The sequence below is a fragment of the Anomaloglossus baeobatrachus genome, chromosome 5, assembly GCF_048569485.1.
Source record: "Anomaloglossus baeobatrachus isolate aAnoBae1 chromosome 5, aAnoBae1.hap1, whole genome shotgun sequence".
NCBI classification, from domain to species: domain Eukaryota; kingdom Metazoa; phylum Chordata; class Amphibia; order Anura; family Aromobatidae; genus Anomaloglossus; species Anomaloglossus baeobatrachus.
The window spans coordinates 572,048,934-572,062,668 of NC_134357.1; the positions used below are offsets into that span (position 1 = coordinate 572,048,934).

Sequence of the window (13,735 nt, forward strand, 5' to 3'; positions counted from 1 at the left end):
AGGAGCATTCGGACTATGAGACAACTCCCCCCCTTCCTACACATTTTTTTGGGAGGAGCGGGGGAAATGTGTATTAAAATTAAAAAAATACAGTAATTGGTTAACAATTAGTAAAAGTAAAATGCGAACAATAGACAAAATCACATATCAAAAAAAGTGCACAAATCATTGTGAATCTGTCTGACCATTTCCGGTACCGCCCTCTTTCACTAAACTTCTCTTACATTTCAGAATAAAAAATGTCAAAAGTCACAAAATGTTTGAACACCTAAAGTGTGTTACACAAAATGTGTATGATGACTTTCCCTTTAAATAGTGCTTATATCACGGGCTCCTTTATCAAGATAGCCTAAAAAAACAAACAAAACAGAATTCTCAGAGAGAGCTGGAAATTACCTTGTTAAAGTTAGAGGCAGCAAACCAATCATATCCCACTATCCATCTTACCAAACGTATAACAGATATTAAATTTCAACTACAAACTTTGTTGACAACAAAAACAGAGAGCAATAAGATTGACGCAAGCGACATACTACAAACTTTCCAATAAAATAGATAAACTATTATCAAGAAAACTTAGAGATATGGAAAGGATTAACTCAGTATACACCTTAAATGACAATCAGGGAGGCCAAACCTCCAAACCTGATAGAGTATACCAGTTATTTTATAACGTCTATCAATCTTTATATACCCAGCCAACACCTGCTACCCAGAATGCAATACATAGCTTTTTAAATTCCATAAATCTTCCTACCCTTACCCCGAATTTCTCAGCAACAATTCAAGCTAGAGTCACTAATGAAGAGGTCGAGGAAATGGTTAAAAAGTAAAAACCTCACAAAGCCCCCGGCCCGGATGGACTCTCGGCAGTTTATTATAAGAAATTCATTCACATTTTGAAACCCCATATTATACACATATGTAATTACATGCTTGAAGGTAAAGTGATGCCCCTGGAATTTCTCTTACCACATATAACTGTTTCAGTAAAACCCAAAAAGACCCCCTGCAGGTGAAAAACTACAGGCTTATATCACTTTTGAATGTTGACCTGAAGCTTTTTACCTATATTTTGGCTAGTAGAAATAATCGAGGACTACAAGCACTTATACCTCCAGACCAAGTCGGATTCATCCCGTCTTGCCAGGCACCAGACTACATCCGTAAGAATATCAATATAATTCAACATGCCAGTAAGTTCAAATCGTCAGTACTCCTTCTCGCCCTTGATATAGAAAAAGCCTTTGACTCAGTAATGTGGCCTTACCTATATAGGGTGTTGGCTAGATTAGGGTTCACTCAGAACTTCATCTGAACTATACATCTTCTCTATAACAACGCCACAGCGTACCTAAAACTCCCCACCACTAGCCCACAACCGATACGCATTGGACGGGGTACCAGACAGGGGTGTCCATTATCACCGGCCCTGTTTGCATTAGTGATGGAACCCCTGGCCCAGGCTATTAGAGAAGACCCGGACATAGGGGGTTACAAAATTGGTCTTGAGGTCTATAAATTAAGCCTATTTGCTGATGATTTGCTCCTGACAATGCCAGACCCTCACATATCTCTTCTTAACCTCTTTTCGCTGCTACATAGATTTGAATCTCTCTCTGAGTTAAAAGTGAGTGTAGATAAGACGGAGGCACTTTTCCTAAATACGCCCACCAATACTCAAACCAACATACTCTCAAACTTTAAATTCCAGAGACAATCTAACTATATCCATATTTGGGGGTTAACCTAACCAATCATAGGAGTACTGGGCGGCACGGTGGCTTATTGGTTAGCATTGCAGTCTTGCAGCACTGAGTCCTGGGTTCAAATCCCACCAAGGACAACATCTACAAGGAGTTTGTATGTTCTCTCCATGTTCACGTGGGTTTCCTCCAGGTTCTCCGGTTTCCTCCCACACTCCAAAATTATACTGATAGGGACTCTAGATTGTGAGCCCCAATGGGGACAGTGTTGTCTATGTATGTAAAGCGCTGTGGAATTAATAGCGCTATATAAGTGAATAAATATTATATTATTACATTGTTTAAATGGAACCTCTCTCCCCTTAACCAACAGATAGTACAGGACTTCAAGAAATGGTCACAACCCTCCATGTCATATCTAGGCGGAATTCATGCAATTAAGATGAATACTCTTTCACAATTTTTATATATATTTCACTCATTGTCTATACACCTGAAACAAAAAATGTTTAAAAGAATACATGCAAAGATATCCAAGTTCATTTGGAACAATAAAAGAGCGAGGATCACACATCAAACACTCTTCAGCCATAAACGATGGTGTAAATATCCCTCCCTAATTTCTCCCATTATTATAAAGCCGCCTAATTTGCAAAAATTTCCGCTATCATGATGGCAAACCACACCCCCAGGTGGGTCAAACTAGAAGACGACTTGATGACGCCATACACTAATAGCAGTTTAATTTGGATGACATGTCCACTGCCTCTTAAGATGGCAGAATCACCCCCATTCTCCTACAATACTGTGATGTTATGGAGGTCAAATCGATTTCAGTATTCACTGCAAACAAACCCATTGCCACTTCTTAATTTTTTAACAATCCAATGTTTCTACCAGAGGTAACCACTAGAGGATTCTCCTAGTGGAGAAATAGAGGTATTACTCGCTTGAACCATCTCCCCCCTGTTTAGTTTATACTCTAAAGCAAAATTTGTGTCTCAATTCTCACTGCCAGGAGAGGAAACATTTAGGTTTGAACAGATATACCATTTTGTGGGTACATTGCTGGGAGAAAGGCGAACTCTGAATCCGACAGCCTTCGAAAGAGCTTTCATTTTTGATCTGGGAGGGAGAGGTACAATATCATTGATTTATAATATACTAAACCGCCCCATGCCGAATATTAAGCTGAAAGTGATGGACCAATGAGAGGAGGATTTGGGGATTTTGATGACCCTAGAAAAATGGAATAACTGTTATGAAAACATTACAAAGGGGAGCAATCAAATCTCGCTTTCTGAAACTTCTATAAAAATATTGCACAGAGCTTATTATGTTCCGACATACCTAAGCAATATGTACCCGGGTACCTCAGACAGCTGTTTTCGAGGGTGTGGTCTAAGAGGAGACATGGCCCCTATATGGTGGACCTGTCCGGTGGTAACAGGTCTCTGGGTGGAAGTTGTTTCTACAATAAATACGTTTTGTGATAGCCCAAATACAAACTCACCTGAAGTTTTGCTTGGCGACAAACTGGTCGGGACAACCAATAAATGCCATAGACTGCTATTGTTTATAACATTGGCGGCTAAAATCTACATTACCAGTCAGTGGGAAACACCTACTCTATTGGGCACTGTGGTTCTCCAGAAAATCAACAACATTATGCTCTATGAAAAAATAGAAGCGATTAGGAACGACTCCCTTGGTTTGTTCCATGTGGTCTAGGATCCATGGATCCATTCTCAACTTCCCAGTCCCCTGAAAGATATAACAGTGTCTACGTACTGATCGATCTATCCACTAATACCTAAAGACCATATCTTAATCGTTGTTTGATGGCACATGAACTTCATCCTATAGTTGGATGTACAGTTATCTGTCAATGATTTACCGTATTTTTCGCTTTATAAGACGCACTTTTGTTCCCGAAAATTTTGGGGGAAAGTAGGGGGTGCGTCTTATAATCCGAATATACCGGGGCGGGGGGTGTATATATATACAGAGTCCAGTGGAGGTGCGGGCAGCTCTGGAGCGGTGCTGGGGGCTGCTGGGGGCAGGGAAAGCTGGGAGCGGCAGCGTTTGATCTCCTGCTCCCGCTCATATAATATGCACAGCCACTGTCCATCAGAAGCGTGGTGCTGAAACTGCATCGCGCTGATGGGCTGGGGGAGCTGCACATATTATATCTGCCTGTGCTTACCTTTGATCGCACAGGATCCCCCCTCCCCTTGTGTTAGCTATAGCCTCCCGTGCTGCTGCCCATAGTAAAATAATAAACTCTTTACTCACCTCCTCCAGCGTTTGCCCGGTCTCCCTCCTGCTGCTGTGATTAGGCACGCAGAGATATCTCTCTCTGCTGTCCCGATCACATGACCTGCACTAGAACCAGGAAGTAGGAATTGCAGGAGACACTGGAGGAGCTCAACCCCGAGGAGGGTGACACCAGACAGGACAGTGCTGCAGAAGGTAAAGAGTTTATTTTACTAAAAGCAGCAACATGGGGGCGATATGTAACAGAGGGTGATGTCTGCCTGCCCCAGTGGGCCTGTCTGCCTGCCCCAGTGGGCCTGTCTGCCTGCCCTAGTGGGACTGTCAGCCTGTCACAGTGGGCCCGTCTGCCAGCCACAGTGGGCCTGTCTGCCAGCCACAGTGGGCCTGTCTGCCAGCCACAGTGGGCCTGTCTGCCTGCCCCAGTGGGCCTGTCTGCCTGCCACAGTGGGCCTGTCTGCCTGCCAGAGTGGTCCTGTCTGCCTGCTACAGTGTGCCTGTCTGCCTGCCACAGTGGGCCTGTGTGCCAGCCACAGTGGGCCTGTGTGCCAGCCATAGAGGATGTGTGCCAGCCATAGGGGAAATGTGGCATCACTGGGGGACGTGTTCAATATAAGGTGGCCATATCCAGATTAAGGGGGCTAATTTTAGGATGAGGGGGCTATGAGGGACATATACCCTATATTATTTGTTAGACGGACACTGGCATTATAAGACGGACCCCATTTATTAAAAAATTCTCTATTCCTTCACCAAATTTTGGGGGGGCGTCTTATAATCAGGTGCGTCTTATAAAGCGAAAAATACGGTAAATAACTCAATAAAAATCTGTTGAAACTAAAATAAATATTTACATGAAAAATTTGTAATAAGAAATTGATTTTATACGTCTATTTTCATTTATTTTGAGGTTTTGTCTTATTTAATATAGTTACCTAAATTGTCAGAAAACGTGATGTCAAACCGAAGGTTATTTCCAGATTCTGTGCACCCAAAAACATAAGGATTACGTGGAAAAAACAAAACATCTCTTGAAAAAACATTTTTTGCAGACGTGTGTTATGGATCTTTTTTCTACATTTAAAACAAAATATGCTCTCCTCATAATAAAAGCTTTTGAGAAAGGAATCTTAAAGAGAACCAACCACCATCCAACATATTGTATAACGATTTAGAACAGACATCAGCTGGATTGATTGCAATCTACGGTAAGTAGTACTATTTTCCAAAATGTCATATTCTCATTTTTTATATAAAGAGGCCTCCAATAGCACTATACATCCCGCCTTGTCTGACTTACGTATAACCAAATAGTTGTTATTTTCTTGTTCATTTTCAGCATTAAATTCATTTTTTGTTAAATTATATACTTTTTATTTTTATTGGAGGAGACAATGGTGCAGAGCCAACTGGTCCTTTTCTATCATATTCTGGAACATGTGTAATGATGGTACGCGAGATGTTACTGGATAATTATAAGGGTTTGAGACCTCTGGTTTTACATCATGATCCCCGACCAATTCTTCCAAATTACTCTCCTCGTCCATTTAGTTTAGCATTACAATGGCCTTCTTTTCAGAGAAGGATAATCCTTCAAATTCATTAAAGGTTGTAAATTTATTACTAGAGTAAATCTGACCTGAAACATTTCTATCCTCAGCAAAAAAAATACCAGAAACAAAATTTAAGCCCCTGTCCAGGACTTCGATCTGCTCAACTGATAAGACTGTGGGTGTCAAAACCAAAACACTATGCCACGCCAGAGCGTACAGACATTCAGCGTGTATTGTAACAAAGGAAAAAAAGGAAGGCCCTGATGATGGGGAGAGGTGACACCTCCTTCAACTCACCTGAGTCTGTACCCTATGCTCCCTAACGTCTCTATACGGGTCCTTCCCCCTGTGGTAATCACATGCGTAAACCTTCGCTCACCCTGGCTAGTGAGAAGGCTGACGAGAGCAGTAGTCTCACCACTGCATTATATATTATTATACAACGCAAGGTAAAGGAGACAGAGGGAAAACAGACACAAGAAGGAAAAACACTTAAAGCTCTTCCAAATGTAGCTAAACATCACAGCTGCAATTGTTACAACTCCTCAGATTCATTCAAAGACAAGCTTCATCCAAAGAGGTCAGCATAAAATGAAAATCTATGCCTGGCATCAGATCGTAAGATACATGACTTTTTATAAGGAAGGGAAGTGGTTATAAAAGAGATACACCTGAGATTAAGGCTATGTGCGCACTGGGAAATGGAATTTTCTTGAGAAAATTCCGCATGCTCTCAAAGATTACCGAACCCGCGGTAAAAAAACGTGGCAAACCGCACCCGAAAACCGCATGCGGTTTGCTGCGGTTTTACCGCGGTATTGCCGCGGTTTTGCCGCGTGCGGGTTGGTACATGTGCTTATTGTATTCAATGCAATAAAGCACATTGAAAAGAAAGAAAAAAAAAATCATTTCCTTCTTAGATAGTAGATAGATAGATAAAGAGACAGAAGAATAGATAGATAGATAGATAGAGGACAGATCGCTGCATTTCCCACGGTCGGCAGTGAGTTCACATTACCGGCCGTGGGAAATGACCGGTAATTACCTCTGCTGTCTGCTGCGGGGCTGCATTCATTCAGCGCTGTGTGTTAGTCGCGGCTGGATGCAAGCCTCGCAGGACATCGGAGCTGTGGATTACGCCGGAGCTTTGTTTCGGGAAAGGTTAATAAAAGGGTGAACAAGGCTTGTTTGTGTTTTATTTAAAATAAAGGATTTTTCTGTGTGTTTTATTCACTTTACTTACGGGTTGATCATGTCAGCTGTCACATAGACGCTGCCATGATCAAGCCTGGAGTTAATGGCAGTGATCCACCACCATTAACCCCTTGTATTACCTTGCCTGCCACTGCTACACGGCGGCAGGAAGAGCCGGGGACATGCCGGTACTGTCGCATAATGCATGCGACAGTGCCGGGGCAGCTGCGGCTGATATTCTCGGCTGCCGGAGGGGGAGTGAGGCGGGGGACATTAACCCTGCCCCTCTCCCTCCACAGCCTGAGAATACCGGGCCGTCGCTGTGTGCTTACCTTGGCTGGACGGTGAATATGCAGCGGAGCCCACGTGTTTTGTTTTCTATATTTCCGTTTGCTTTCTATGTGTGTTCTATGTGTCTGTGTCTATGTGTTCTGTGTCTGTGATGTGTGTGTGAGTGTGATCTGTGTTTGTTTACTCTCTGCACGGCTTCCTCTAATGACATCACTTCCCTGCAAAACCGCAAGCAAGCGATGTACATTACCGGAGGTAAACAGCGAAATACCGCAGGGAATAACGCAGCAAAACGCAGTGAACCGCACAGAATTTGCTGCCTTTGTTATTCCCTGCGGGATTTCACGATTACATTGGAGTCAATGGAGTGAAATCCCGCAGCGACGTGCGGAAAAGAAGTGACATGCAATTGTTTTTGCTGCGGGAATCCCGCAGCAAAAGATGCAGCTGTCAAAATCCGCCTAGTGCGCACAGGATTTTTTTTTCCCATAGGTTTTGCTGGTGATTCACTGCAAAGATGTTATGAACATTTTCTGCAGCGAAACATGCAGCAAAACCACAAAAAATCCGCGGCAAAATCCGGTAAGTGCGCAGGAGACAGAGGGAAAACAGACACAAGAAGGAAAAACACTTAAAGCTCTTCCAAATGTAGCTAAACATCACAGCTGCAATTGTTACAACTCCTCAGATTCATTCAAAGACAAGCTTCATCCAAAGAGGTCAGCATAAAATGAAAATCTATGCCTGGCATCAGATCGTAAGATACATGATTTTTTATAAGGAAGGGAAGTGGTCATAAAAGAGATGCACCTGAGATTAAGGCTACAAAGAACAGCCACATAGGAAAGAGTCCTTAACCCCTACAGCAGTAAAATAAAGTAAATGAACTCAAATCAAGTTTAAGACCTGTGAACAATAAGGCGCTGTGACCTTCTCATCCTAGACTCGCCAGAAGTCTTCCCAAAGAGGGAAACACTCATGACACATTATCCAAAAATGTATTCATAGTCAAGTTCATTTTTTCGTGTTACGTATTGGTGATCTTTTCATATCCTTCTTATTGGTTCTCCTTCCTTCTGTTCATTTTCTGAATTCCAAAATTTTCTGACTGACATATTAGAATGAACAGTTTCTCTTTGATAATCACTTAATATTAAATTATCAGGATCATAGTCTGAAGATTCCAGAGCTGTAGATTTTTGCAGCGTCCATGCAATAGTTATTGTGAGGGGTTTAAGTCAAGATTTACTTTTGTGCAAGAAGGTTTTGCCCGACATTGTGCTATGAGCCAAATGTCTATCATGGTGCAGAGAGAGGCGGCAATCGCTCTCCCCCTAGAAGTGGGACTCCTGGGACAAACAGGGGACAAATGTGGAGTGGGAAAATGTGTGATAAGTGTTGGAGAGAAATAAACTCCATTTTAGTATAGGTTATTACTTATGTTGTGCTCTGATCTGGAAGAACAGGAATAAGGTATAACTAGATTGCTCCTCATTTTTTAGAGGAATGTAATATGTACATTTCCTAATGCTCAGCAAAGATTTGGGTAACACAGCAGAATGACTTTCAGTATCTGCAATTATTATTTTACTTGATAAAGGATAAAAATACATGGTATTCACTGATAAAGGGGAGAAAAGATCAATAGAAAACTAATCAACAGATGTAAGGGGAAGAAAAATTGAGAATTGGCACAACTTTATCGATTATTGTTGGATATTTGGCTGACAACATCCACTTGTTACACGCCTGTCCCGTGTCTGGGATCTGCTCCTTCCCCCGCTCTGCTAAACTTTCTTGTGCTCCACAATGGGTTTTACAAGTAGCCGGACACGCTCCATGTGTTGATCTTAACTGGCCTATATAAGGCTACCAAGATACACCCCTGTGTCCTGGTATTAAGACTATTAGTTTGTCTGTGCACAGCGACCTGTCTGCAGTCTCCAGAACATCTCCAGACTATCTGTGGCTTCCAGTACCTCAGCTACCAATCTCATACCTCCCAACTTTTGAAGAAAGGAAAGAGGGACAAAGTATGCGGCGTGCACAGTGCGCCGTAGCAAAATTTGACCACGCCCCTAGACACACCCATTTGGTAGTAAGGGTCATTCAGCAGATGCGCCGGACTGTTCATTCAAAAAAGCATACCGCAAACACGCAATAATCAGAGAAGATTGTTATTGCGCTCATGGTACGAACACCTGCAGAAAAACTGCAGTATTACGCTATGTGTGAACACGGCCTCAGCAATACATTTTTATTACATTTTTTTATGGGTTTTAACAAAGAAAAATGATAAACTGCAACTTTTTTTTTTACACCATTTACTGATCCTCAGAATCTTAGTTTTTAGGAGGTATCTCAAATCAATATTATGTCAGAAAAATACCTATTCACTTTGAGTGACAAAAAGAAGTTTTTTTTAAAAAAAATTATTAACTTTATTTAGATATGTTAAAAAGGAGTTTTTTGACCCAGACAAACGCAACACCAAAACATATAGTTAGCAATAACACATTAAAAACAATAGGTAGTCTCAACCGCTTTGTTGGAGACAAATAGAGAGGTTTAGAGTGGATGACTAACAGCACTTCCACCCGGGATAACGTCAATATTCAAAGTAGCAGGTAGGACTATATTCTATCCTTAGTCTTCCCCTCAAAAATGTCCTTGCCTATCAATGGAGCACATCCTTATTTAAGCGATGCCCCCATTCCTCGGCGGCTCACCCTTAAAGGTCCCTTCTCTATCCCTCTCACAAAATAGAAGTGTCTCTAAATGTGGTGAAGACCACCATTAACTCTGGCACATACAAATTTCAAGGGTTGGATTTGTAAAGACAAGCAGTAATAATGAGGAAGGAGCTATCCCTCAGTAGTCTATCACCTGCCTAGCAATGGAGTACACCCTTATTTTTACGGTGCCCCCATTCCTCGGCGGCTTGCCCTAAAAATGACCCTGTGCTCCTGAGATATACATATATACGTAGGCTCATAAATCTCAGGAAGAGTACTGTTAATTCAAAATAATGGGGCTTATCTACTTATCTCCAAATCTGTCTCCTATGTGCCTAGAGACCTCCAATAATTTCTTTTAATCGAGTCCATATGATTTCATTTCATCTTCACATGATCTCGTCAAATCTTGCCCATCTTATTCTTTATACGGAGTCCATATGATATTATTTCATCTTTTCAGGATCTCGTCACATCTCATCTCAACGCGTTTCACTCCATGCAAAATACACGACGGAGCTCATCAGGAGATTTTTTTTTTTCATTTTTCAAAGAAGCGTAATAGCCTGTTATGACAAGATCAATATCAGAGTCAAAAACAAATCCATAAGCCATTTGATCCATAAGGCTAATAATACACATAATAAAGGAAGAAGCTAATCGCCAGCAGGACAATCCCCATTTTTGCATGGAACCAGCATATTAAATCATGTTAGACAGCCCAGTACGGAAGTAAATCATTTACCTTAGATGTTAGTGCCTCCAGGAATCAGAGCGGTGTGACACACCATTGCTCAGGCACTGGGGTTTATATAGTATAAAACCCTCCCTTTTCCGTTCACATGACCCATTCCTGGTCACTCCATTGGCCAGGGGTCTCTCAAAATACTTAATCTATAAACCGGGCTGTCAGTGGCTGGTACAAACATTCTTTAGCTAAATCGCTGCAATCGCAAGATCTTAAATATAAGCAAATTTCCGCTGAAGCTTTTAATCAGATTTAACATAGTCAGAAGAACTCGCTACGTACGCGGCGCCTGCGCATTAGCTATTGCCGAACCAGGAAGTTCTAGGTGGAACGCATAATGCGTTTCACCTACTGCGCATGCGCTAAAGCTAAAGGCCACTGCGCATGCGTCCAGACATCTAGTAGCGCTATTAAACCCAGAGTTTCCATTTAGTTTACATCAAATTTATGGGACCAGACAGCCACCAGTGATAGGGCTATTTAGTATCAAATCCAGGCAGAGCAATAAAAAACAACAATGTTTTTGTCTGCTCTTATTCCATTTTTCGGATATAATACATATTTTCAGCCGCTGCATTACCGCAATAAATCCAACAGAGGTCATCAGTGTACCCAGTCGACTTCTTGCTAAATGGTGCAGTTACTTGTCAGTAAATACTTCCTATTTAGTCCCATTTCCACATGCTTGCATAGAGTTTTTTAACAGTATTTCTATTCATATTTTGTTTAAATTCTTAGGGGATATGATGGAACCCGGCTAGGGAAAAGCTTTTTTCTTTTTTCTACTATTGATTTTTTTCAAAAAAAATCAATAATACTATGGGGTAACCTTTTTTGGTCAATAACAACCCAGGCAGGATTTAATTGAAAAAATCGTCCTTAGCCTATGTGCCGTAGACGGATGACCCCTCCTCCATACACTACCGCAGCTACAAAAAACAATTAAAAACCAGCTGTTCGTTCAGACCCTCAGGATTAGTGGATCTGAACCGATAAATCCATTTACATTCCTTCTGGAGTAGGACTCTATTCCAATCTCCTTTCCTAGGTGAGGGGGACACTTGTTCAATTGCGGTAAACTCAATACTTTCCAAATCTCCTCCATGGACTGACCTTACATGTCTAGATACCGGGGTGTCTCTTGCATTCCGGATGTCGCCCAAGTGTTCCCCTATCCGTTTGCGAAACTCTCTTTTAGTTTTACCTATATAGTTCAAGGGGCAGTTACAGGTGATCAAGTAAATTACTCCTTCTGAACCGCAGTTTACAAATTCCCGTATCCGGTACATCTTACCCGTGATGGCACTCACCACTTCCTTCTTCTGTGCAACCCACTTACAGAACTTGCAATGCCCACATCTAAATGTCCCTATAGGTTTTCTGTCAAGCCATGTTCCAGGGGCTTTTGGGGCCTCATAGAAACTATGGACTAGCCGATCTTTAAGGGCTCTCCCTTTCCTAAATGTCACCAGTGGCCTAGGTGGAATATAGTCCTGCAGGCTTGGGTCCGCCCTAAGGATGCCCCAGTGTCTCCGAAGGACTGTCATCACTTCCTCACTGCAATTGTCAAAAGTACCAATCAACCGTACTATCTGTTCAGAGGTCTCTTTTGATTTTGGGACAAGAAGATCTTCCCTATCTTTTTCGATTACCCCTTTATATGCTTTTGTTAATACATCCGAGGGGTATCCTCGTTCGGAGAACCTGGTACGTAGATCTTTTGCCTGATTGTGAAAGGCAACACTTGATGAGCAGTTTCTCCTCAATCTGAGATACTGCCCCCTCGGTATCCCCCTTTTTAAAGGGGTTGGGTGGTGACTTGACCAGTGAAGTAAGTTATTCGATGCAGTAGGTTTACGGTGGACTTTAGTCTGTATAAGTCCTCTTTCATCCTTACTTAGGACCACATCGAGGAAGGGTAGTTCGTTTTTCTGGATCTCTAATGTAAAAAACAGCCCAGCATTATTTTTATTCAGTTCCTGCACAAAATCCCTAAACATGTCCTGGGGGCCGGCCCATAGAATCAAAATATCATCTATGTACCGGCCCCAGAACAGCAGGTGGTCAGTCCATCTCGACATGTGTTCTTGGATGACTAAAGTGTCTTCCCACCAGCCCAGGAACAAGTTGGCATAAGATGGGGCACATGAACACCCCATCGCTGTGCCCCTGAGCTGGTGGTAATATTTCCCGTTGAAAATGAAGTAATTATGGGTTAACACATGTTCGAGAAGGTCCAACACAAAAAGGTTATGCCTTTCAAATTGTACCCCCCTTGTCTCCAAAAAATACTTTACTGCCATCAGACCTTTATCGTGAGGGATGGAACTGTACAGGGATTCCACGTCAATAGACGCAAAAAAGTGTCATCATCCATAACAATACCATCGATTTTGCTTAATAGGTCACTAGTGTCTCTCAAATATGAGGACAGGGAGGTAACGAAAGGCCTCAAGATTGTATCGAGATAAATGCCTGCATTTTCAGTTAGAGAATTGATCCCAGCCACAATGGGACGTCCCTTTAATGGGGACGTCCCCTTATGGACCTTGGGAAGTGCATAAAATGTAGGAATCGTTGGAAATTTATTAGTCATAAATTCCAACTCATTTTTTTAAACCAATTTCTCTTCAAAGGCTGTTTTCAAAAGCCCATTCAGAGATCCAGAAAACACTACAGTAGGGTCTTTGCTCAATACGCAATAGTTATCTCTCTGTTTCAGAATAGTAGAACACATAGATAAATACCTTTCGTGGTCCAGGAGGACGATGTTCCCTCTATCCGAAGGTTTACATATAAAGCTGTTGTTCTTCGTTAGAGCCACCATTGCGTCCATTTCTTGCTTGTTAAGATTCACCCCACCGGTTTGTTTCAGCAAACCTAGTTGTAAGAGATCCTCATTCACCACCTTCCTAAAGATGTCTACACTATCAAGATCACTTCTTGGTGGTGATCTAGTGCTTTTGTTTTTTAATGATGTGAATGGGCCTGTCCCTGGTTCCCGAATGCCTTCTTCCTGAAGGTCACACAATGTGCAAAAAGTATCCCTATCTTCCGGCGTAATCCCCAGAGCCTCCATCTTATTATTATCAGTGTCATGAAAATTTTTTTTCCATTTTAACTTCCTTCCAAAAAGGGCTACATCTTTGGTCCAAAAAAATGCATCGTAACGATCCGTAGGGACAAATGAGAGTCCCTTATTCAGGACTCTCATATCTCCTTCTGTCAACGTAT

The 13,735-nt window shown here is 42.0% G+C and overlaps 1 protein-coding gene across 1 annotated transcript in view; it reads left to right on the forward strand.

Annotated features, from left to right (window-relative positions):
• The window catches only part of LOC142313072 (uncharacterized), a 102,271-nt gene that overhangs the window by 25,478 nt on the left and 63,058 nt on the right, over positions 1 to 13,735 (forward strand). Inside the window, exon 4 of the mRNA XM_075352055.1 lies at positions 1,016 to 1,196. Coding sequence (XP_075208170.1) covers positions 1,016 to 1,196 — 181 coding nt within the window. The remainder of the gene's footprint in view (positions 1 to 1,015; positions 1,197 to 13,735) is intronic.